We start from the raw sequence: 24,615 nt of genomic DNA on the forward strand, positions 1-24,615 counted from the left end.
AATTAACTGAGACTCACTTTTCAGAAAACAAGGTGTTATCTTATAGCGATAGTTGGCCAGGGAGAAAGACAGACAGCTTTTGTATTTTATTTAATAAATAACTCAAACCGTATTGGGAGAGAACAAAGTATTTTAAAAAAGGCACTTTGAAAAAAGGGTGTAAAGGCTTGTGTGTGGTACTTCAGGGGAGCTTGGTGGGTGAAAGCGAGGTGATTCACGTGACGTCCGAACCAATACTCCTGTTTGAATCTCACAATCTTAAAGAAACAGAACAATGTCACTGACAGTTTTGACTCACACAAACAAGTTCTAAAGTTCACGGAACAAATAATGTATTTGGCGCACTTGAAGATTGTACAGGAAAGGACCTGAGGAGGTTACTGCAGTTAACAAGGCCGACAATATTGATCGGCTCTTTGTAACATAACTATACAATTGCTCACAATTTCTGAATGTTAACAAGTGGTATAGAGTTCCTTTGTGATAGTACATCAACAATACGAATGATGATAATTGATATTAATCTTCATCTTATGTATTTTCTCTTTTAGAATAGAAAATAGTTCTTAATAAGAGTGCAATACAATGTGTCTCTAAGCTGCAGATCAAAACTACATTTACAACCACTGTATAGCAGAGGTGGGATCAAGTCACTGTTAGGCAAGTCACAAGCAAGTCTTAAGTCATTGCCCTCGAGTCCCGAGTCAAGTCGAGTCAAGGACGAAGCAAGTCACAAGGTGAGTCACAAGTCACAGCCAACAAGTCTCGAGTCGAGTCACAAGTCGTACCATTTAAATTTCGAGTCATTTCGAGTCCTTTTATTATAGTGGGGACAGGGAACCCTGGGTGATGGTGCGCTGCCTCACAGACCTAGACTACGAAGGGAAGGGTAATGGTGGATGGACTGTGACTGTGTTATAGTACTTTAACGCTCACCCCAATGCTGCAGCGTAAATAAGGAGGCGATGACTGGCTTGCAACTCCGCTGCATTTATTTATATAAAACAACTCAACTTCGGTCACTGTTGGCCGTCACCACGCCGAACGAACACTTCCGCATACACGGCCCCCCAAAACTCGGGTTGTCTCGCGTAACTACAGCTGGTAACAGAGCATAACGTGAACACATGCAACATCTGCATAACTGATTAACTAATAACTTTAACTCAGCTCATTACACTACTTTAAAACGGACGTTGACATAATGTTGGCGAGGATTTCCATCGGAGTCTGAATCCGGGTTCAAAAATCCCGATTTTTGTCTCGCTGTCTCGTTGATACGGTCAAATGGACTGCAGTGATTGGATGTCGTGCAGGCAGCGCGCGCTCTCTGCATACAGGTGGCGCACATTTTTTTGACAGATGCAGATAAACAGAGCGGCGCGGTGGTGTGAAAATGTTTTCCCCCAGTTTTCATGGGAAGTAGCAAGTCTTCTCGAGTCAAAAGGCTCGAGTCCAAGTCAAGTCACGAGTCATCGGTGTTCAAGTCCAAGTCGAGTTGCAAGTCTTTGTACGTTTTGTCGAGTCGAGTCTCAAGTCATCAAATTCATGACTCGAGTCTGACTCGAGTCCAAGTCACATGACTCGAGTCCACACCTCTGCTGTATAGTATCCTCTAATTCAACGTAACCCACACATTCTCATACACACTCACTTGCATTATGTGCTACTATGGCTGACAGCTACACATTAAAGCTAAATCCTATCTGACCACAGGAAGTCAGTGCAAAGAGAGGGATGAGCACACAGAGAAGCTGAGAGGTTCTTGTACATATATATCGTATATCCATAGTGTTCACATGGTGTTGCTCAAAACCAAAAGATAAATCCTGTGCCCATAACAGTCTTCCAGCAGTCATGTTTTTTTTTCTTCTTTTTGCACATTTGCAAATTAAAATATATACACATACTGTACATCTCGAATACAACAAAAGAATACAACAAATGCAAATAAATCGTTAGTGTTAGTGAAAAATACTGATGCAGTGGCCGCATGGTGTGTTATACTGGTGAAGCAGCAAGAAGACATTATATGAATTCCACCACAGCCCCCTCCCTTAAACTTGACAGTACTTGAGTTCTTTAAAAACTATGACGCTTCATCATTTCCCTTCATATTTGGGATTGACCACCGTTGTGACAGCACTTTTGTAGATGGGATTTTCACCCTGGAGAGCAAAAACAAAAGTAACAATCACATTATTACTCAATCAGGAATAAAAATGCCATGTTTTAGTTAGATATTTTCTGACACATATATCAAATCACACAGAACAATGCAGCAAACCAACTGAACATCCTTCTGTTACCGTACACATTTGGATCACCCTTAGCACACAGCCATGCTTTTGTGACAGCATACAAAATATCGGGAGGTTCCAGTTTTGCATCGTATCAAACACTAACCCAGTTTTATAATCTTTTAGTTGTATTAATTGTCGCAGCACACTCATGCACGGATGTTTTACAAACTATTAAGGCAACATTTCTCTTCTTACCACCTATTTGGGATCTTGATAGTTTTAAAAGACAGGGGAAGTCAAGAAAAAGTATAGACCGAGTGAAATTAAGACACACGTAGACAGCCCATGCAGAAACGTGGAAAGGAAAGGAAATACAAACTTAATGGGCATCAGCTTTACGTCCATATTGTGGGTTCTGGAACTGATTGACAGGACTCTTGTATATTGGGTTTTCTTGCTACAAGTGGAGAATTAAGTCAAAATAAAGTTCAAAAGGAAAAACACAGGAAAAAAAGGAATACAAAATGGCTGTATGAAAGATGAGAAAAGACGGCCCTGCCCATGGAAAAAGGCAACACCCCGACATGCACATCAGGAACATCTGCATCCTCAAACCCACATACTCTGTTGTTGTGACACAATTCCACCACTAGGTGGCAGCATTTCACTGCACATGATGTTGTGCAGAACTCCACTATTCTGTTGTTGATGTTGGCTGATGATGCTACGTTTCAGAGGAAACAGGGCAGGGGGAGGAGACGTAGACACTCCCCGGAAAAAAATACAGCTCAGAGTGGATAACATTCCCCAAAAAGTCCTTGCAGTTCCTGACATTTTTCTTTTTTTTTTCTTGAGCGCCATTTAAAAGCAACACATTCAGTCTATTTCTGCATCTGTGAGACTGAAGAGAAGGCGTGCTAGACATTATGTTATGATAACACCAAGTCTGCAAATCTCATCTGCTGCTAAAACCCCAGACAGAGCAGCCGAACAACACCTGTTTTCCACATTTAAGGGTCTCAAACCCCTGCCAAAATGTAGATGTTGAGAGATGAGACGTGGATCGACGTTGAACACTTACTGTGTCCCATTTGGCGTTCATCTTCTCCTTCTCGAACTTGGCGAACTCTCGTCGGTCGTGGATGATCATCAGCAGCTTCCAGATAAGCAGCAGGGCTAAGCCAATCAGGACGATGCCGGCAACCACGCCCGCCACAATGGGAATGATGTCAGGTCCGGCGGGGCAGTCTGAAACAGCGGGTGTAGGAGTGTATGGGCAGTTCAAAACAACAAGACCATCACAGAACGCCATCACACGGCTTAAAGTGAACAAACAAATCTCCTGTTTCGGCAACCCAAAAGGCCCTGTAATTAGCTTCCACACCCGTTAAACCCAGCACTCTGCTTACCCAGCGCGTCCACTACATGGACCTCCTTCTCCGTGTTGTTGTTGACAGCGTAGGTGTAGTAGAACCAGCAGTCGTTGGCGTCCCTCTCCTTGCAGTGCATCACAGGGTAGGAGGCGTCGTTGGGCTGGGGCAGCTTGTCTCTGTCCTTCACCTTGATCAGGTTGAAGTAGCTGCAGTCCCTCTCACACGTGTCCTTCTTCTCGCCTGTGCCAAACGCCCGGCACTGGACGCACTCTCTGGTGGGAGCAGGATGTCATTACTAATGAGCACTAAGGTTGAATGTACAGGGACAATGATTGGAACCTTGGGAAGTGTAAGTCACTCTGAATCTACATACAGTATATCAAGTTCCTGTCAAAGGCAACTTGATATACTGATATAAAGAGTGGGTTGAGCTGTATTTATGGGAGTACCGGAAGAGGCGTGTTTGGTGGCATGGTCCTGCTCCCGAAATTACCCTAATTTGCTTCAATAAAAATGTTTCCAATGCAATAAAACGCCATGAGTTGTGGGCCGCTGTAACCATTCCACTATTGTAGACTAGCTACAGTGTAGCATGACGTAATAGATGGGGGACATCTCACTCACTTGTGTTCGATGCACACTCCAGGACAGGTAGGACATGTCTCACAGGTGGGACCCTGGAATTTGGGGTCGGAGCACTTGCAAGTGCCGCATTCGCACGCTCCCCTGCCGTTACAGATCTGCTTGTTGCTCGCCATGCATGTGCTGTTGTCAAGAGAACAATCGCAAGCGCTTCCGGTCCACATGGGGTCACAGACACACACTCTGCACTCACAGCGTCCGTGCCCTGAAGGGGAAAAAACAGGGGGAAAACTGAAAAGAGTACATCAGCTTTAAAGAGTGCCTGTCCTCCATGCAAACATCGTACAAGTGAATACACACCTCCGCACAGCTTGTTCCCAGAGCGGTCACAGTTGAAGTTGTCACACTCGCAGTACGGGCCGCTGTACCTCTCCTCCGGGTTGTCTCTCTTCTTGCACTCGCACGCGCCGCACACACAGTCCCCGTTGTTGCTGCAGATGTCGGTGCCGTTGTCCTTGCGGCAGGTCCTGTCCATGTCCTCCGTGGCCACGTCGTTGCTGCTGCATTCACACTGTCGGCCCACACGGCCTTCGTTGCACCTGAAGCGAGGGAGAGGCGTGTAAGACGTACAGAGGGACACAGGTGGTGCCGTAAAGACAATGCAAACGTTCACAGGCTTACTTGCAGGCTCCACACTCGTAGGTCCCGTTACCAAAGTGGCACAGTGGGCTGTTCTTAATGCCGTCCTTGTTGCACTCACACTCACAGATGAAGTTGAGGATGATCTCCACCTCCTCTGTAAATCCGAGGGGCTTTATCTTGATGTGCTCGGGTTTGCCTAGTTTCGGACAGCCTTTAGACGTCACACTGATGCTAAACATGACCTAGGAAGGAAGCAGGACAAGGAGACTCAGACAGCTGAAGGTTGATGTTACCACACGTCTCTGAAAATCTAAAAATAAAAATCCAATGAAGAGACGACAAACAAACTTCAAGAATAGAGAGCAGCTCTTATATAAAATCGGATATCTCGTAATTTTTAGCTTTTCGATTAGATTTGTGTCTAGTATTTTTCTGGTAAATGTCATACATACCCTTATATCTGCTACTTTACTACTAACTAACTAACTAACTTATAACTTATTCATAACTTTTTTCCCCCATTTCCCCCCATTTTTTTTACTACTAGTAATTGCTCAGCAGAGTGCCATATGAAAGGCTAGCAGGCTAAACACTGATGCAAAACACTGAACTTCAAAATACAAAATATAAGCATATCATGATATTATGTGTTTCTTGCTTAACTTCATGTGAACAAAAGTGCTTCTCAGTTTCAAAAACGGCAAAGACAGGAGCATCTTGTTAAGATTATGGAACATTTCCAACTTTTAATTGTTTTTTACTTGGATACGTGGAATACTTGGAATTGAGTCAAGATCAAAGATTTGGAGCATGGCAGCTTTACAAATCAGTATAAAATGTGTCCTTATCGGTTAGGGTATTTTGTAAATTCACTATGACATTTTCACTCTTAATATCCTGAATGCTGGAACATCTACCGGTGAAATGCAACAGAAAGGAGCACTCACCTCATCTCCGATAGAGATGTTGGAGCACCTCCTTCCACTTTCGCCCTCGCTAACCACCCCATTCTTACAGCGGGACGTGTATGATATGGTCACTCCCTCTGGGAGCTTGCTGTTCTCCAGAATAACCTCAGATGAGAGAGACTGCCAACAGATGAAAAAAACACAGATCCTGGAATGTTTTCTGGGAGCTTTGTTTTGACAGAGACATGAAAGATGAGCTCAGATTTAAATGGGAATGCGTTAGGAAAATATTACAGGGATAGTTTCGATCTATTGAAAGGGGGTTGTGTGAGGCACATGTCCACAGTCAGTCTATTGCCTGTGATAAAACAGCATGGTTTTTGTCAAATGTATCTGGCGGTATTGAGAGCCTAGGTGTTGGAAAGTGTTGTGAAATACTCTAAAAATGGCGCACACTTGAAATGATAATGAGTTTTCCAAGTGTCTTGAATATGATTTGCTGCTACTTTGTGTTTACTTTACCTTTATCCTATATCTCCTGTCAATACTTATCCAAACTGGGGAAGTTTGGACCGTCATCCACTCTGGGTAATACGTATCTCATACTACCTTTAGTGTGGGTAATGTGAGTAATAGTTCACTTACTCAAAGGGTACTTACATTGTAAGCGTCTATAATAAGGTTGATTACGTTGCTTGAGTTGGCTGACAGTGTGCCCACAGCAGACTTGGGTATGAGATTTTTCAGCTCCTGCAGATATAACAAAGTTTACAAAAAAGGTTTATGAAAGTACTGTTAATCCTCAATAAAAACAATAAATCAAAAAGCCTTTGACGACATAATTCCAGATTTACATTTATACGACATTGATATCAACCCTGAAATGATGGAATTGTGATGGCTTTGAAGCACTCTGAAGGGCCAAATAATGAAAGCACTTTGATCAAACTCAGATGGTGCTGGGCTCAGCAGGCCAGAGAGGCAAAAGCATGCACATTGAAATAAGTAGGGCTTTAATGGGGATGCTAACATGCACATTTTTACGCACTCCTCTAATCCCTCTAATGTACAGAGAAGGACCAGTATGCACACAAATTGAAACTCAGTACCAGGTAGCAAAAGGAAGATTCAGAAAGAAGAACTCACTTGGTAAACCGGCTGAAACTCCTCCGTCACTGCAAAAATGGTCTGGATGTTGTTGTCGCTCAGCTTCTGAACCAGGTGAGCAATGGAAGGATAGTCCTTCAAAACAAGATGGAAGAGAAAAGTGAAATTTACACTGTAACATGCGGTCGTGTAGGTGCGAGTAGGACAGGCCACTCCACACATAGTACTACTCTCACATAGTAGTGACTCATGGTGTACGCATTGTTCTCCAGGTGACATTTCCCGTCATTTGGCAGGACGATGCCGCCCAGCTTGCCGTCGCCGGCAAAGTGGAAGCCGGCATCGGTGGAGAACACCAGCAGACGGGTCACATTCCTCCAACCGATGTGATCCTGAGAGATTAGAAAGTAAACACTCAAACTATAAGGTCTCGCCAACAGCGATACATCCTCTCTGTAGAAGCCAGTGCAGAAAATGAGCAGCTCATAATGTGGAACACAAACGTCTGATCATCACTACATCCAATAAAATCCCCTTGTAAACGCAGAGGCCTCATAAAAAATGTTTCACACGGCGACATGTGAGCGCATTTATTGGCATTGTATCTCTCTGAGCGAATGCAGTAATTGTGAGAAAATCACCTTTGAATTGAGAACCTGGGAATAATTATTTCCAACCCTATTACAGAGGGGAAGGAAAATTGGCTATTTGTTTTTCTTCTTCTTTTGCTTACCCCACACACAGCCACCTGCATGATGGCATCGAATCCACCCTCGGGGGAGTCCAGGTTGCCGGAGATGTGCTGCTGGCCCACGAGGTTGTTGAACCTCTTGCCGTCATTGGTCAGCTTCAGGACGTTCTTGTAGCTGAACGGGCTGGTGCAGTTCTGGTCACCTGTGCACGGGTTCAACAGCTTGGCAGGGGTGGTGCTGATGTACGGCATGACTGTCTTCTCCACAAAGGAACCGAAACCTAAGAAAGACAGTTGGATTCAGAAAGTCCTCTGGAACGACACGCATTGACAAGTGACTCAGCTAAAGGCTCAACGGGATGCTTGGTTTGAGACTGATTTGGGTGATCTGGTTTAAAAATTAAATTGATTAGTTCAGAGGATGTCTATGAGCTGTGTTTGCTTTCTTTGGTTTGTTTGTGTAGGTCACTAAATGGTCATTCAACCTTGTGGCACTAAATACCCCCATAAGACCGTCTTTTCAATGTAGATGCCGTGGATCCTCTCAGACAAAGCCTTTTGTTTTTTTGCCTACATGTTTACATTTTAGCAACGCTTCATCATTACATGAATGCCGAATATGCTGTTAGCAGTTCTTGTTTGGTATCAGCCATTGATTGTGAAATATAGTGTGTTATGGGGCTGCAAAAGGTCGTGGCTCCACACACTCACACCTCAAAAGTTACTGAGGGTTGATGATTGATTTTACAAAGATTGTATTGGTAAAAATTGGTAAAAACAATTTCATGGAAGCACACATCCAATTGTTTTAAAATAAGAAAAGATGGTAAAAATGTCAACATTCTTTTTTTGTAAATTTCTTTTCCAATTAATCTTGACTCCAAGATCATGTTTTATTAGAATATGTGCTTTTGTTTTGGGTTTCTAAAGGTGTAATCTTGCAGTAGTGAACTGTGAAGCAAAGAAAAACCGGCAGCAATTAACGGTAATTATTTTTAAACTCCAAAAAGCAGACCAATTAAATACAGCCTTACCAATCCTGAAGTCAGAAGTGATCTTTGACATTTCCAACATTAAACTGGTTCCTAGGTTCTTGACATTTTCCAGATCGTCCTTCATGGAGTAGGACAGGTCCATCAAGTAGTACAGGTCGATGGGATAATCTTCTGCCCGCTTGAACGTCAAGTTGAAAGACTGGGGCTCACCTACAAAAAGTTACTGTTATTAAAAAAAACTGAAAAGGGTTTGAATCCAAAAAGGAAGGTAAGAATAGCTTTGGAAAAATATGCTTTATAGAAACATATCCTCACCAGATCGCAGGGTGAGGCTGAGTTTTTGAGGCTGAATCTGAGTGATGTCCTCTGGCCGCAGCTTCTCGGCTCCCTTTTTGCGATGGGTCACCATTTTGTTTTTCAGGATCTTCTGTTTACCGTGCGGGTTCTCGATCATCTCATTATCACAGCCCCTTTTTATCAGAGACTGCAGCTCGTCACAGCGGGTCGAGACGGTCTCGCCCTGTTTCAGGAAGTTCTGGGAGCAGAAGCACAGGGAGAGTTCAGGGGAACATCCATTTGATCAGGAGGTCTACTACTCAGTCCATAAAAGCTGTGGTTGTTTCCAAAAATCTTGTACCCATCAATTACAGTGCATCTAACGTGTCACATTGGAGGATATCAGGATATAAACTGTGGCATTAGTTCATCAAGTTTTAGCTCTCTTGTCTTGACTTGCAAAAGAAGTTTCAGTTGATTGGAATCTGCTAAACTCCAAGCGTTGATTTGATATCTGTATGTTGCTTGTTTTGATTGACCAACTGTCCCAAAAACCCAGAGATATTAAATAAATTTAGAAAAATATGAATCAAAGAGGATCATCAAATATTTTCCATGGAAATATCAAATATTTGAAAATGACATACATCAAAATATCAGGCCATGCATTCAGTTAGATGAAGATTTTCCACTTTTTGGCTCTATAGTTGTAAAATAAAAAGCCTCCAGGCTGTAAATCAGACATAACCATGAACTGAGTAAGAATCTTGTCTGGCTCAAAGAAAGGGTGATGGCTGCAGTATTTTCTTATATTTTATAGGCTGATATAACAATAATCAATGACTTTACCAAATGATCCCAAGCGGTCGTTTGCTGCAGCCAGGCACTAAGTGCCTAATGGCATAGTAACAGCATTGTAACATTTCTCAGCAGGCATTATAGCTGACAGCTTCGATTCACCTACCGGATCTTTACACCAGCCACATTTGGCCCCCGCCTGGATGCACTCCCCGCAGTACTTGGCATTGGCGTTGATGCACTCGTTCCCCTCTGGATGGAAAACAAAGTGAGGAGGGTGCAGAGTCAGAGGGAGCGGGGTCGTAGCAGAGTGAGCAGCCTGCTTAGCCCCCCCCCCCCCCCCCCCTAGTTTACACATCAGTTGGTCTGGAAAACTGTGTGGATTGGCGGTAATTGGAAACATGGAGTTTTTTCCATCACATTCCTCAATGATGATCTCTTGTCAGGGACATCGTGGGGTTAAAGGAGAGGTAGTCATCACTGTGAACTGTACTGAACTGGATGGAAGGCAATTTTACCTTTCTGAGCATCAGCGCAACGAAGAGCTCCAAGCAATGTGGCAATCAAGAGCAGCTTCAGGTCCATCTGCAAGCACACACAGGGAAAAGGAGTCATTAAACGTATCGTGGTCTCGTCAAAGAGCTGCTGTTGTGACAATCTCTTTGTCGACAATAACGGCTGCTGTGCGTCCCGGCCTGAAAGCTTAAACTTGTAATTTCCTGGACAAAGAGAATCCAGAGCAGCGAGAGAGGGCCTCAGGGAGATGACCGATTGAACGTGTAAATGGCTATCAGGGATAATGAAGCATCCGGAAGCGGGGGCTCGGCTGTTCTCGGTCGGTGGAAGGGTAATAGGCAGCTAATTAAATTCAGTCCGCTTTCGCATACAAACATGTCGGCCACAGTGTGTGTACAGACACGGTCACAAACTCGCCCTTGCTTTTTCTAACAACCCCTTTTACTGTAAATAGAATCAGTTCCCTTGAGCAGCCCCCCTTTCTGGTGGTGTATATAGATTCTTTTTCCGGGAGCTTTGGTCAGCCATATCGATGCATCTTGTCCTCCTCTAATGAAAGCTTATGACTCAGTGAGGATAAGTGAGCTGAAGAACCTTTTCTTCCTTCAGCTAATTTTAGAGCAAAATGCATTCGATGACAATGTGCGTATGTTTAGCAATTATAATTCCATGTTCACCATCTTAGTATTAGCATGCTAACATTTGCTAACTAGCATTACCACCACACAACTGAGGCTAAATTAATGTATGTGTCAATCCTTTAAATACTATAACTACTGTATATGCCAGTACACCGCCTAAGTTCTTAGGATTCATCCTCTGGGGACCTTGAATGTCACATAATTTCATTGAAACAGTCCGAAAGACCAACTGACTGACGGACTGCTGACACAGAAACATTTGTCTAGTCAAATAGTCAAGAGCACAGAGCTGAGTTCATTTTTACAGTCTCCAATGTGAAACCTCTCACACAGGCATTAGACCCTAGGCTTATCTTTGCTCGGCCCAGAGGAGCCGAGACTGCACAAGTCCAAATAAGTTAGACCGGACATTAAACAGACCTCACCCTGAAGGCTCCTTAGTGCAAAGTCTGTCTACGGTTCGACTGAATCCATGGGAACAGGGCAGGTCATTGTCTCATGGACCTTTCTATCACGTGGCGTGAAACGGAGGTAAGCAAACATCTGAGGGCAAAAAGAGGGTCAACGGACACATTATCAGACAAGGAATGGCAAGAAACCAGCTGTTTGGATTACGAACTAGCTACAGCATGGTAATACCACTGGTAATGCACCGATACCGATCTTGGATATTAGGCCAGTATCGGCTCAAATAGCAAAGTCCGATAACGGTGGCAATTGGGCCAATCTACTCAATCTAATTCTTGTTTACATAATATATAAAATACATTATAGTGGAGCTTTGACCAAATTGTTTCTGCATTACAAAGGTGTACACTTAAATTGTAATTGTAGAAAAAGCCTCTATGGAGGGTCCCTTGTTCCTGGGTTTTGTCCTGAATATATTGAGAACATGGCTGAAAGTGTAACTTCCTGCCTTGTCCTGTCTTCTCCTGTGATTGTCTCCTGTGTCCAATCACCTGCACCTCCCCTGTGTATTTAAGCCATGTCAGTCTCTTGTCGCGTCATTGAAGGTTCTACATGTTGTTGGTGTCTGAACGTCCGCGAGTCATTGCGTCTTTGGTTTTCTCCCTTGATGTTTTTTTTTATTTCTTAGATTCGGGATCTATTAAAGAGTTACTTTTTTGCCTTGAACTCCGCGTTTGAGTCCTGCCTCTGCCTGCACCCACCAGCCCTGACAAAAAGGGACAAACGCTGTTGTGTACTTCATTCGTGAAAGGGAAACTCCAGACACCATTAGTTCACCATTATTATAAGATTCATAATATCCGGTCTAACTTATCTAGTTTAGCCACTGTTAAGGCTTTGGGGATTCTTGCCACATCTTATTGGCCGCTCTAATAGGCGACAGCTGGAAAGCCTCCTGCAGAGAGACACCCAATCAATGGCCTGGTGTTGTATGAAGGTGCACCGGCGAGGGATCAGCATGGTCCAAATCTAATTAACATGTAGAATGTACAACCGATATCCCGCTCGACCAAAGATCACAAACGATACTCTCAGTTACTTACGTCTACCACACTGGATAGTGAAGCAAGAGGTTTCGATTAGAGTAATATAGATTTTTTGTTGCTGGCTATGCATAGAGGCTATATTAAAAGACTGCATTCTCTTAGACTGTGGTCGAGGAGGCTCTGACTTTCAGTGTGCCCGGTGTTGAGTGATGCATTCCTGAGTGCCTGTGTGTATGTGTGTGTGTCCCTTTATTTAGACACACAGAGGCAGACGGCCTGTCTACAGCCCCCCAGATTAGATCAGCCGGCTTGCTGTGCGTGTGTGTGGGAGTAATTGTGCCTTGTTTCCATATGAGGTGAATACCACATTTAACCTTTTTTTCTGCCAATAAGTCTTCACCATACTGAAGCCAATCGATCCATGTTCAGCCGTTTGTGATGTATGCGAACTGATTTCAGTGAAAGTCAAGCATAAAATGAAGGAATTGGTATACTTTCTCTTAACAAAACCTCACTCAGATATTTTCTTTTCTCCCCTGCCAGGGTTTCGACTTCAGCTCAGGAGTTATTCGAACGCGAATGGCTTCCAAAAAGGTGTCAAGTTAGAAAAATAACCGCGTTGTCCTCGACCATGTGAAACTTAGCAGCCGAATGAAAGAATGTTCAGTGAAAAGAGGACAGTCGAGCTCAGACGTCTGACGTTGTAAATGTGGTTTAGGTTAACAGGGCCACAATAACAAATACTGTGTTTTAAAACTGTTTCAGAAGCAAAAACATCAGAATAAAGATAGAAAAATACATCATACATTAAAATGGTATCTAGCTAATAGCCAACAACACTACAGTTTGAGCCCTTAAGAAAACCTTCATAACTAGTAAGTTATGATTTCTGTTGATTAAGTTTCTGTTATATCTACAAAGGAAGCAGCTGTACAAGCCTGTTTTTCTTTTAACGATAAGCATCATTAAAAGCATATTCATTAATTTTTTTTCTCCAATGGACAATGTTTGATGCCAAGTGGGGGTTTACCCGGAGTAGCTGCATGGCTCTAGGGACAGGTCAGAAGTCCATCCTTAATATCTCTGCTACTGGATTGATTGCTTTGAACTTTCTGTATTCCTGGTTTCCACTATGACTGACTTTGGAGAGACTTTTCCTGTAGGACGACCAGCAGGTTGACATTTTTGTCGCCGTCGCTGTGGTGCACACATTAACATGCTGACATTAGCATTTATCTCAAAGCAATGGGGTGGGCCTCGCCCCAGCATTACAAAGTCACTGCTGTTTCTGAGCTTTGAATGTATTCTTAATATAATTCAAGACTTGAGCCGTTACTTGAAACCACATTATTTTAATGTAGTGTAGGATCCAGGATAGTTTGCCGTAAAAATTGAAACAAGCAGATTCACCACGAAAGTAAAATAGTTTTTAAACACCATAGAAACAATAGCACCCCAAATGATTCATGACTTCAGTTGGATATAAAACTACATTTAGACGTTCCCAGCCGTAGCAACCAGTTTCTCAGAGGTCCCTAACTGGCGGACTGCGGTCCAGATCCGGACTCAGAAGCCGTCCCATTCGGACCCGGACCGAAAGCTAAAAAAGACGATTAAACGTGACAGTGCACTTATCGACAGCGAAAGTAGAGCATTTATTCCACCATTGACATAATGTTACAGCTCTTTCCCTCTATTTAATCACACTAAATAGTCATATTATGATCTTCCGGAACTTTGCTTCTAAAAAAATGTCTCTAACTGAACCTCTTCACATTTTGGTTAAATATCCCTGCCCTACATGCTTAGTTGAGAAGATATTTGTTGAGCAGCACTCCCTGGGAGCAGCCTTAAACTGACCTCCTCTGTGGGAAAGTTTCAGTTTGAACAAGCAAGATAACACCAAGAAAACATTATCTTGTAACATTGAGTGACACCACGAATAAAGTTTAATTAATGAGCTTTGACAAAGTGCACAGCTCTGAAAAGTCCCCCTGCATTCACAGCTTGAATACTTTGGCTGTGGCACAGATGCGAATGGCTTATATTCAGAAGGGGAGGATAGTGACTAATATTAGTTGGAATTAGAATTAGAATTGCCTGGTGCTCAGAAGCATTTGTCACTGGCGAAGCATGGAAATAAATTCCACAGTTTCCTTATTCTCTCACAGTGTATCTCACGGGCTCACACGGCCACATTTTTACTCCTTAACGCCTGTCACGCCGGATATCACCCACACCTGAGCTGCGACTAACACCATCCCAGTGTTTTACAGCCCTCCCGGAGCCCTCTCAGTTGGCAGGAGACGGTGATGCATCGCAGACAGTGCACGGCCAAAAGGGAGTCCGAGCTTGTTGCGCATTCCCAAGGGACATGAGTGGTGCCGGACCAGGATAGTATCCTGCAGCGGCGCTACTGTCCCCTGTGAGCTGTGAGATCCCGGTTTGGTACACAACCCCCCCAATTCCCCAGTTCACTCAAGGTGTGGAGGGACCAGCTTATTTGACCCTAAGAAACCTTCTGCTATACGAAGAAAAAAAAAAGAAGTAAAGGAGCTGGTGCCCCAAAGAGACAGCACTCTTTTAGAAGAGTGATTGTTCTTCTACGGCCGTGAAAAGAAGGAACAGAAAAGAAGGAAAAACAGGAAAGGGGGGTGCGCCGCTCGGGGGGGTTGCTAAGTTCAAAGGAGAGGAACCCGCAGACCTGTCTCGCCTCGACTTTGGCCCCTTGGTCCTCCTTCATTTGGATTTGAGTCCGCCTGTTCTGGCCTAACACATCTGTCCAAACAAAGACATCTGCGTAGCTAAAGCATCTTAGATGTGCCCATTCAAAGATCTTGACTATTATTATTTTATTAAACAAAAGATGAATTGAGTCACTCCTCAGTCTGCATCCTAACCTCCTTCTTTCTTTCCCTCGTTTCCTTCTCCCTGTCTCTCTCTCTCTCTCCTTCAACCCACCACACCACACAAGTGCCCCCCCTCCCTCTGCCAACTTCACATTCCCTTCAAAAACATTGCAGAGCATGGAAGGTGTCTGAAGCTCCGAGACCTACAAGCCCGCCGACAAAGCTGAATGAGAATACCAAACAGTGTCCGTCTGTGTCTCTGACCAACCCCCCCCACCCTCTCCTTCAATTCAAACTCCACCTCCATCTGGAGGAAACCTCTCATACCGGACAAAAGCAAATGAATCTGGCTGCCGTCTGAGTCATGACGGAAAGTCTGATCCTTTAAAGTGTTCCCACTCACCGTTGCTTCTTTGAAAAGAGCCTCTGTGATAAAAAATACTAATGAGGCTCATGGCCCTCTTTGCCTCAAGGACATTGATATGGGCGGACATGACATATTCAATGTGTTTTTTCCGCATTAGAAAAAGCAGGAGAGAAGTACTCCAGGCGATCGGAACCAAGGCACAAAAATGGCTAGAGAAAAACCCATCATCATAGTTTCCACATTACAAGAGCAATCCTGTGTTCAAGCTATTCCAAAATAGAAGACAGGTTAACATCTTATTCAATCAGCCATGCCTTTATTTTTAGAAAAAAAGAAATATACATATATATGTGTGTTTATGACATCAGCTTCAAGTCATTTTGAGTATAAGCTCGATGAGGGTTACAATAGTTTGTAAAAATAGATATCACCGCCAATGGGACCGTTGACATATTCTACCAAATGTCTATTGCAGAAAAAATATGCAAAGTAACATCTTAAGTGTAACGAGGCATAACATTCAGAGAGAATATTCGCTCAGTGACCATTACGCGTTAGTAGCACATTCACTAGTTTCATTCAAATATTTACCGGTGGCAAGGTAAAAAACTGACTTCTATAATATCCGCGACAAGTTTGCGTACAAAGGCACTGTGGTACTTCTCTGAAGTCAAGGTTCGGTCCCCCTATACTTTTTCTTTTAGCATTAGCTGGAGAAAAGCAGAGCAAGTGGTTTGATAAAAGACGGAAGTCCATCAACGAAAAGCTGCATTATATCTGGCGAGAGGGAACACATACCCTCCACGGCACAATTACAGAAAGCACTTTGTAGCCTACAGCGGCAAATCCCTGGAGGGTGTTTAATGTCTTGTGTGATCTGATTTTGAAAAGCGGCACTTTAATTCTTAATGTGGTTGAACGTCAAATTGTTATCTGAAACTATGCAGTAGCCGGGTAATACAAGGTAATACAAGTTGTATTAGCTTGTATTAGCTGTTTCCTCAATCAGGTATCTGAAAGCAGTTTCCAAAATAGTTCTGCCGGGGCCCCGTAATCCTCCACTGTGTAATAGTTCTGCAGAACAGTAGTGGCTGCAGCCTCACGAGGAGCTTGACAGACAGCTTGTTGCTGCTCTTTGAGATTCTGCTACACTTTCCACACAAAACACCGAGCCACACACATCGGCTTCAAGCCTGCCAACATTCCCCTTGTATGTAGGAGGCTAAAGATACACCTCTGGGTGGTGGGGCGGGGGTTGGTTATACTGCCTTGCAAGGACATTCTGACTATTCCAGTCAGAAAATACCAAAGCAGTTCTGCTTTGCCAGATATGTACAGAATCTCATCATAGCACGTCCTCCCACAGCAGTCAAGTAGAAACATTTGAGGCTAGAACCGTGACCTTTGTAAGAAAGGGGGTGGTCCACATGTTTGCGGCCCCATCACTGTTGAAGAAAGTTATTTCGGACTCAGGTGGTGCTTTGATTCACCCGAGACACAAAAACTATTCTGCCCTGACCTCTGGGAGAGGCGGTGGAACTAACATCCTTACTCACAACACATACAGGGCTAAATGTCAGCTTGTGCTGTGAGATAATGGTGGACAAGCTTTGCCAGATTCAACATTTTTATTAAACCATCTATTGTACTATTCATATTCTCCTTCTCGAGGATGGAGTCTATGGGCTGAAACCCTCGTTTTAGGGCGCTCTCGGGAGGTTGCCGGGACCCGATAATGCAAACCAAAAGAGCTCCGACTGTGGTAGCTGTACTGTAAGCCTCCCCAAAACGCCCCCGTCTCTGCTGAGTCGGCCATTCCTTTGCTGAAACACAGGAAGCTCCGCTGGGATCGCACAGGAAGCCTGTTCCCTGGTCCCTGGCAGACAGCCACATCTCCCTCTTAAAGCAACAAAGATGACATATTTGACTTCAAATTGGGAGGGTATGGGAGAGAGAGAGAGAGAGAGAGAGAGAGGGGGACAGGCTGGCTCGTTACAGTTACAAAAACGCTGTGCCAGAACGGCAGCATATTGTGTTTGTGAATCCGGCGTGTCTGCTAAGCCGCTGTGATCGAAGCTCTGTGGAAAGCTAAACAAGGCTGGAAAGTATTCCACACACAATGCAGGCGACAAACGGAGCCTCTCTGTAAAAGTAATAAACAGCTTTCACAGATGTTGATCCTCTGCGTGTACACCAGCGATAAATATTTACAGTGGCGAGGTGATTCTTCAACAGCAGTGGGGTAGGTCGGGGGGGGGGGGACAAGGAGAGAGAGGTCCTCTCCAGAGCTCATGGTCAGGATAGGACCAGTTCGTACATGCTCATGTCCCTTTAATGTCACATTCGTTTTACTGGCTAAGTATTCGACATGAAGAGGCCATGATGAGAAGTTAAAAAAGGGATTATTTCGCGGCGATCCACCTCTTTGTCTGTGGGAACTGTGAGCAAGTAGCACCATAGAAGCGGTCCAACAGAAGCTGAGAAGTCATAAATATTTCCCTTGGGATACAAATATGTCAGAGTTTTTGGTCTTAATCCAGGTTTGAACCCCGTAGCGGGTTTAGGACACCTGTGGCGCCTCCCCGCTGAGGCCCTATATTACGCACAAAAACTGGCTCCTTAATAGCCCTCAGATGTCTTTTATTAGGCCCTAGACTTTGACACTTGAACTGCCGGGCCTCCACTTTTGGCAGAGTGAAAGCTGCGGAGCAACAAAACAGTAGTGAGTAGACTGTCCGTCTAATTCTGGAAGGGGCCACTGGCTGAACACTACGTTCTACAGCCGAATCACTTCTGGAGCAGAAACACACTGACTTTATAGAACCTTTAAACAAAGAATTTGAGCTGGATTGAGGGTTCAGCTCCTACTATAGAGCTATATATCAGATTAATACAGAAGGAATATAAAGGCTTTAAAGAAGCCACAGTGCTGTACTGTGTGTTTCTGTCTGTAGACAACGATGGGCATGTATAAGGTAAATCATGTATTAAACATTCAAAAATGATATTGTTTTAATATACAAGGGATGGGGATTGCTTTTTTTCTCAATATCAAATTTGTATCTTAACATATGAAATGAAACTGAATGGGGGTTTCTTTGCTAACCAATAACTGGTAAATGAGTTGTACATGAAAAGATAAAAGTATGCTGCTCATGAACACCTGGTAAACATATCAACTGGTCAAGGTTTCCATCATTAACAGGTGATGTCAGGTACTATTTGGAAAGAAAATATTAACTGTTGCAGCAGGAATGTTTGACGGTGCCGTTAAAATGTGAGTTTCAGCAGAGAAAAGTACTCAAATTCCTTATTTTTGGCCCTAAAAAATGCTGACTCCCAAATGTCCGTCATTTACCAAAACGTTCTAAAATGTGAACACAGTTATGCGATTGTAAGAACATTTTCTAAATAGAAAAGTGGTTTAAAAGTGGGCGTGTGGATTAAGAGGTCCCCCCTTTTAGTTTCTAGTCACCATTCTACTGTCTTCCATCTAATAAAAGCCCGTTTTCCATCCCAGTATAATGCCCTTTTCTCTGACATAATAGCCATGTTGTTGGAAGGGTGAAAAACAAGTCACTGTTCACGTTAGTGAGTAGAAACACATTTCCAGACAAAAAACTCTTTTGTATCCCTCAGCTATGTCGTTTCTGTGAATGAAAGGCACATAAAAAAAATGCTTTCCCGACTCCCTGACTCCCCGACCCCCTGACCCCCACGGTTAAAGCTCCGCACAGGCACGGTAGCGAAATCACCACGACAGTTTGAGCCTGCAAAAGAAAAGTCTGCCACTGTTTACTACCAACATGCCATGTTTAGCCCCCTTTCCTCTGCGGCCCTTGGCAGGCGGGGGGCAACTTTAACCGTGTCATTCCTCACAGGCTGCTTTTAGAAGGCAGAGCCCCCCCCCGCAAACACACACCATTCCACCCAGTGTGGAGGGAAAGAGTGGATGGAGACGACCAAGCTAAAGGCAGCTCTGGAGGTCACAAACCAAAAACCAAGAGTGGAACACACCCCGCAATCTAGCTCCAAAAATAGACCAACCTGTGGCAAAGATTCTGTTCAGAAGAATAAAACAGAACAGTAGCAGCTAAAAGATGTTCCTTAGTAAATACACAAGTGTCTTCAATTCAGTTTTAAAACAAGTGACCATATGGTTTAGGGGAAAAAACACCCCAGAATGAAGGAATGCACATGTTTATGTGCAGTGGGTCATGTGATCAGCCTCACAAATCACAGGCAGGACTGCTCTTCTGAGCGTACATGTGCTGGAGGTAAGTGGCTGTACGATTATTTGTGCCACTTTGCACTTCTGAGCCTCAGTCAGAAGCGCAATTTAACACGTTCAACGCGACAACATCACAAAGTGCATATTCATCACCTGCGTCTCGAGGGAACAATTCCGTACATTGGGTGTACGTCACTCACTTGCACACGGACAAACATCCACACACAAACGAACACAAAAACAAACACACACATGAGAAACGTCACATGTCCAGAATCCAAAGGCCGCGGTGTGTGACCTTATAAATCAGGTGGGAGCCAGCAGCAGCTGCTCCCTCGGGGAACGGGTGGGGAGGCGGGGGTCACCGCCTCTGCCTTTCAGCTACCCTCCCCTCCCCCCTCCTCCTCCTCCTCCTCCTTCTCAATTAGCCATCCTCCCCCTGTTGCCTCCCTTTGCCCTCACTGTCCTTCCTTCATCCCCATTTGGCCTCCCATATCTCCTTCTGACATCCTCTCCTTCCCTCCCATCCTTCCTGCCTCCATTTCACTGATTAAACCGATGCCTCGACTGCTCTAACCCCCTTTGTTCTCCTCCTCCTCCTCCTCCTCCTCCTCCTCCTTTACTTCCTCTGATGAAATGAAGGGTGGACTCTGCTTGATGCCATGGATGCCATCCTGTGCCTCCTGTCCATCACGATAATAACAAGCAATATCAAGCTAGTGCATATATTCTGATGTCTTCCAGTCCTCGCCCTCATGTCCAATCCAACACGTCATAGCTGTGCTTTTGGTTTGTTCCAGAAGGCTTCAGGATATGATTCAATCTGTCTTTGGGACGTTAAAGTCTCTCTCTTTCTCTCTTCCTCTCTCTCCCTCCCTCATGTGAGATGACTTGTTGAACCTGCATATTTAATGTGAACGTGCAACCTGTCGCACACGTTCATCCACAGCAGATCAGTTTATTTTCATAATTGCAAAGCTACAATAACATAATGCACACAGAAGACATCATTTTATCTAGCACCCTTTAACAGTAATACATTAACCACCAACTCAAAAAAGGACTAAAAGGTGTTACAAAAGTATCACACATAACAGTTTGTGTTTAGTCTGACGTACAAACACCCATCTTTTACCTCGGTACTTTTCTGTTATTGTCCCCAGGTCCCCAAGTGATGATCCGCTGCAGCACGGACACTCTGCCTTGTTGGCACCGGGGGGGCACAGTCTCCTCCGAAAGACTCACGGTAGCTCCCCCCTGCTACTCATTCCCCCCTTGACTTCCCTGCGCACAGCAAAAGAGGTTTCTGGTTTCTATTAGATCCAAATGCGGGAGCAGTTTGGACGCAGGGGCAAGGAAACTAGATCCCAACAGCGCCGGTGTGCACTTCTTCTCTAAATTAGGGCAGAGAGGAGAGGCAAACCCGCAAAGCACAGCTTCTCCTGAGCGGAACCGCGCAGTGTGTCACCGACCCGTTCCGGTCCTGCCCTTCAGAATAAAACGAGAACGAAAAAAACTTTAAGCATTTTGATAGATAAATTATTCATAATTTCACTAGCGGTGTATATGTAGCGAATTACTGTAGATATAAATACAGTGTGTTGATTACTTATATCCATTGATATTGTTCAAAAACATTTTGATAATCAGACTAAGAATCAGAAACATTGATATGCACGCATGTAAACACACACAATCACACACACACACACACACACACACACACACACACACACACACACACGTCATAAACTTTTTCCACCGTATACATAGCAAGTCATTTTGTTCTGAAGGAACATACTAATCTTTTCCTGGTTTATTTTGCTCAATGATGCTGACTTTGTGCAACTTCATTCTGACTGTTCTACCTACGTCACTGCTAGAGGACAACACTACTCCCGTAATTACCTGTTTATACAGATGTTGGCAACATGTCAATTCAATGTCACATCAATCTGGATCTTTGTCTTCAGCATCGTGTTCATCATCAATGATGAAAACAGCTCCTTTAGACAAATATAAATCTTACTGCAACAAAGTGTTTATTTCTGACGTCTGAAGCACGTCGAGTTAAATGGGCTGATTCTCCAACTTGATTGTTAGTCATTTAAAGTTGTTGTCATCCCTGTAATTAATTTGATAGGAAATAATAGTAGTTTGCAAATAGTAAAGTGTTATGAGTAAGTGCTTGTTAGTACTTAGAATACTGTAATACTTATTACTTATTAGTAATAAGTTATTACATAATTTAGTAGTAAGTTTAAAAGTAGTAGTCCTCGTGGCTCGACTTTCTTTGATATAACTGGCTACCATGGAATACAAACCTTGTAAAATGATGTAATTCTCCAATTTATTCTCCTCATCAATCACGTTTTTCTGGTTTTCTGAATAGTCTAAGAACGAGAGAAGGCGCCTGCATGTTCTTTACTCGCAATTTGATCACATATAAATAACATTTATAGTAAGATTAACAGTAACATAACATTTAAGTAATTATATGGTAACAAGAGCTCCCCCTAGACACATCATTCCACAGCATTAGATTCCCCATAAAATATAAGCAATGAATGCATGCTTATTTTGAATCAACCAAGCCTGTTGTATATTTGTTTTAAACATATGCACTGGAGATGCTCGAGAAATGTGAGAGAAAACAAACTATCTTGTCCGGAAGATCCTTGAATCCTGTTTAGTCTCTAGGGAGTATTTACGATGGGATGCAGCTTTTTTTCTTTCTCCCCCCTGCCCTCTGTGAGATAGCTGGAAGGTTCAATCTGTGTTGACTGGACAAAACTCTAAATTTAATTCATTCTCTTTTCTTCGTCTTTTTTGTTTGTTTTCACAAGATATTGAATGCTCTTTGGAATGAATTGTTGTTCAGCATAACTCATGGTTGGGTTTCACTGATATACATAATTGAACATCATTAGTTTTTCCATGTGTTCTATTGATTAAGAAATTGTAAATTATGACATAACTGAGGATAACTGGTTTGTTTTGTTGATGAACATGCATTAAGTGTCAGTACTCTGATGGCTTCTAGAGCCCCTGTGTGGTCAGGGCTGGTTACTGCATGGAAACGGACACAACCCTCAAATACAATAACGGGTTGCTTCACACTTTCATGCTTTTCCTTTTACATCATCCACAATGCATTTCATTAATACGGTGGCCGAGAAGGTTCAGACAAATACAAAAGCAACAACACAACCGCAAACGCCACAACACAACACGAACGCCACAACACAAAATACAAAAGCCACATCACAACCGCAAATGCCACAACACAACACGAACGCCGCAACACGAAAATACAAAAGCCACATCACAACCGCAAATGCCACAACACAACACGAACGCCGCAACGCAACACGAACGCCGCAACACGAACGCCGCAACACGAACGCCGCAACACAAAAATACAAAAGCCACATCACAACCGCAAATGCCACAACACAACACGAACGCCGCAACGCAACACGAACGCCGCAACACGAAAATACAAAAGCCACATCACAACCACAAATGCCACAACACAACACGAACGCCGCAACGCAACACGAACGCCGCAACGCAACACGAACGCCGCAACACAACACGAAAGCGAAAACGGAAGTAGCTGCCCACGGGAGCGAGCGTATTTTGGAGGAACGCCCACGGGAGCGAGCGTATTTTGGAGAAACGGAGCTGGAGGATGCCAGATCGTTTAAGAAGTAAGTGAAACATGATTCCTTGCGCCTATTTAACTAACAAACTAACGTTAGCTAAATGGCGCCACGCATCTTTTAGCTAACGTTAGTTAAACTTTAACTGTAGCCGCAAGGAATCATGTTTCACTTACTTCTTAAACGATCTGGCATCCTCCAGCTCCGTTCCTCCAAAATACGCTCTCTCCCGTGGGCGTTCCTCCAAAATACGCTCGCTCCCGTGGGCAGCTACTTCCGTTTTCGCTTTCGTGTTGTGTTGCGGCGTTCGTGTTGCGTTGCGGCGTTCGTGTTGTGTTGTGGCATTTGCGGTTGTGATGTGGCTTTTGTATTTTGTGTTGTGGCGTTCGTGTTGTGTTGTGGCGTTTGTATTTGTCTGAACCTTCTCGGCCACCGTACATTAACATCACACTCACAATTAAGAACTACCATGACAACATAAGGATTGCTTCAATAGAACAGAGTCACTGTCAATATTCTGTAATTGATATAAAATGGATGTGAAATAAGTGAACCATTCACTGGATGAAGTGACTTTTATTATATCATGTTACTCTAACTATGTGCCTGTGTAATACTAAGTTAGTGTTCAGTAGAGCCAGTAAACCACAGTCATTTCCAGTCTGCATCAATGAGACTATCTTACTTTGTAGTAGCATTACTCCACTGAGCCATCCAGTGGTAAAGGAGAAAACTGTAGATTGAGTTTGGATGTGGAAAAAATATCCACATCTTTAACTTTGGTAAAAGTATCAAGACAACAATGCAAAAATATACGAGTTAAGGTTAAGGTTAAAAAAAAAGAAAGTTCCAATATCTTATTTTGCAGAACAACGGCCACAGTGACAGTGACAGATGTTCTATCGACAAACTGCCAGAGATCATATGGGTTACCGTCATCCAGCTAATCCTCTTTGCTTTGACAACTTATCAACATGAAGGATTAGTAGAATGTGATAAAGTAATGCCCCTTTGTTCATTATTTTAGATGGCTCAAAGATTTGTATTGAAGGGTAACTTTGGTATTTTTTTAACCTTTTTTTGTCTGTTTTTGTGTCGATGTTCCAGTGTTGAGGGAGTGGGCAATAACTCATCACGGTCAACGTACGTCCACTAAACGCTCTTGTTACAGGCTCTAATTATCAGTAGTGGCAGACATCATTAAGGAGAGAACTGAAGAGAAATACTAATAATGATATATATACTTTTGAACCACTCACTTTAAATATACTTTTGAA

The 24,615-nt window shown here is 43.5% G+C and overlaps 1 protein-coding gene across 2 annotated transcripts; it reads right to left on the reverse strand.

Moving 5' to 3' along the window:
• Positions 1 to 71: 71 nt before the first annotated feature.
• Positions 72 to 21,098, reverse strand: itgb1a (integrin, beta 1a). Of its 2 annotated transcripts, XM_062559174.1 has the most exons (17): positions 20,809 to 21,098; positions 10,134 to 10,200; positions 9,782 to 9,867; positions 8,857 to 9,076; positions 8,581 to 8,751; positions 7,589 to 7,827; positions 7,092 to 7,247; positions 6,895 to 6,990; positions 6,409 to 6,498; positions 5,788 to 5,928; positions 4,880 to 5,082; positions 4,559 to 4,797; positions 4,241 to 4,463; positions 3,653 to 3,888; positions 3,325 to 3,491; positions 2,623 to 2,700; positions 72 to 2,168 (listed from the first exon to the last, which is right to left on the reverse strand). In XM_062559174.1, exons 2-16 carry the CDS (start codon positions 10,198 to 10,200, stop codon positions 2,623 to 2,625), a joined length of 2,412 nt encoding a protein of 803 aa, XP_062415158.1. In that variant the 5' UTR covers positions 20,809 to 21,098; the 3' UTR covers positions 72 to 2,168. The 2 variants fall into 2 exon arrangements, with proteins under 2 accessions (XP_062415158.1, XP_037312289.1); XM_037456392.2 differs by lacking the exon at positions 2,623 to 2,700 and having other exon boundaries at positions 20,809 to 21,097.
• Positions 21,099 to 24,615: the final 3,517 nt, after the last annotated feature.

Source organism: Pungitius pungitius, chromosome 19, assembly GCF_949316345.1.
Source record: "Pungitius pungitius chromosome 19, fPunPun2.1, whole genome shotgun sequence".
Classification (NCBI taxonomy): domain Eukaryota; kingdom Metazoa; phylum Chordata; class Actinopteri; order Perciformes; family Gasterosteidae; genus Pungitius; species Pungitius pungitius.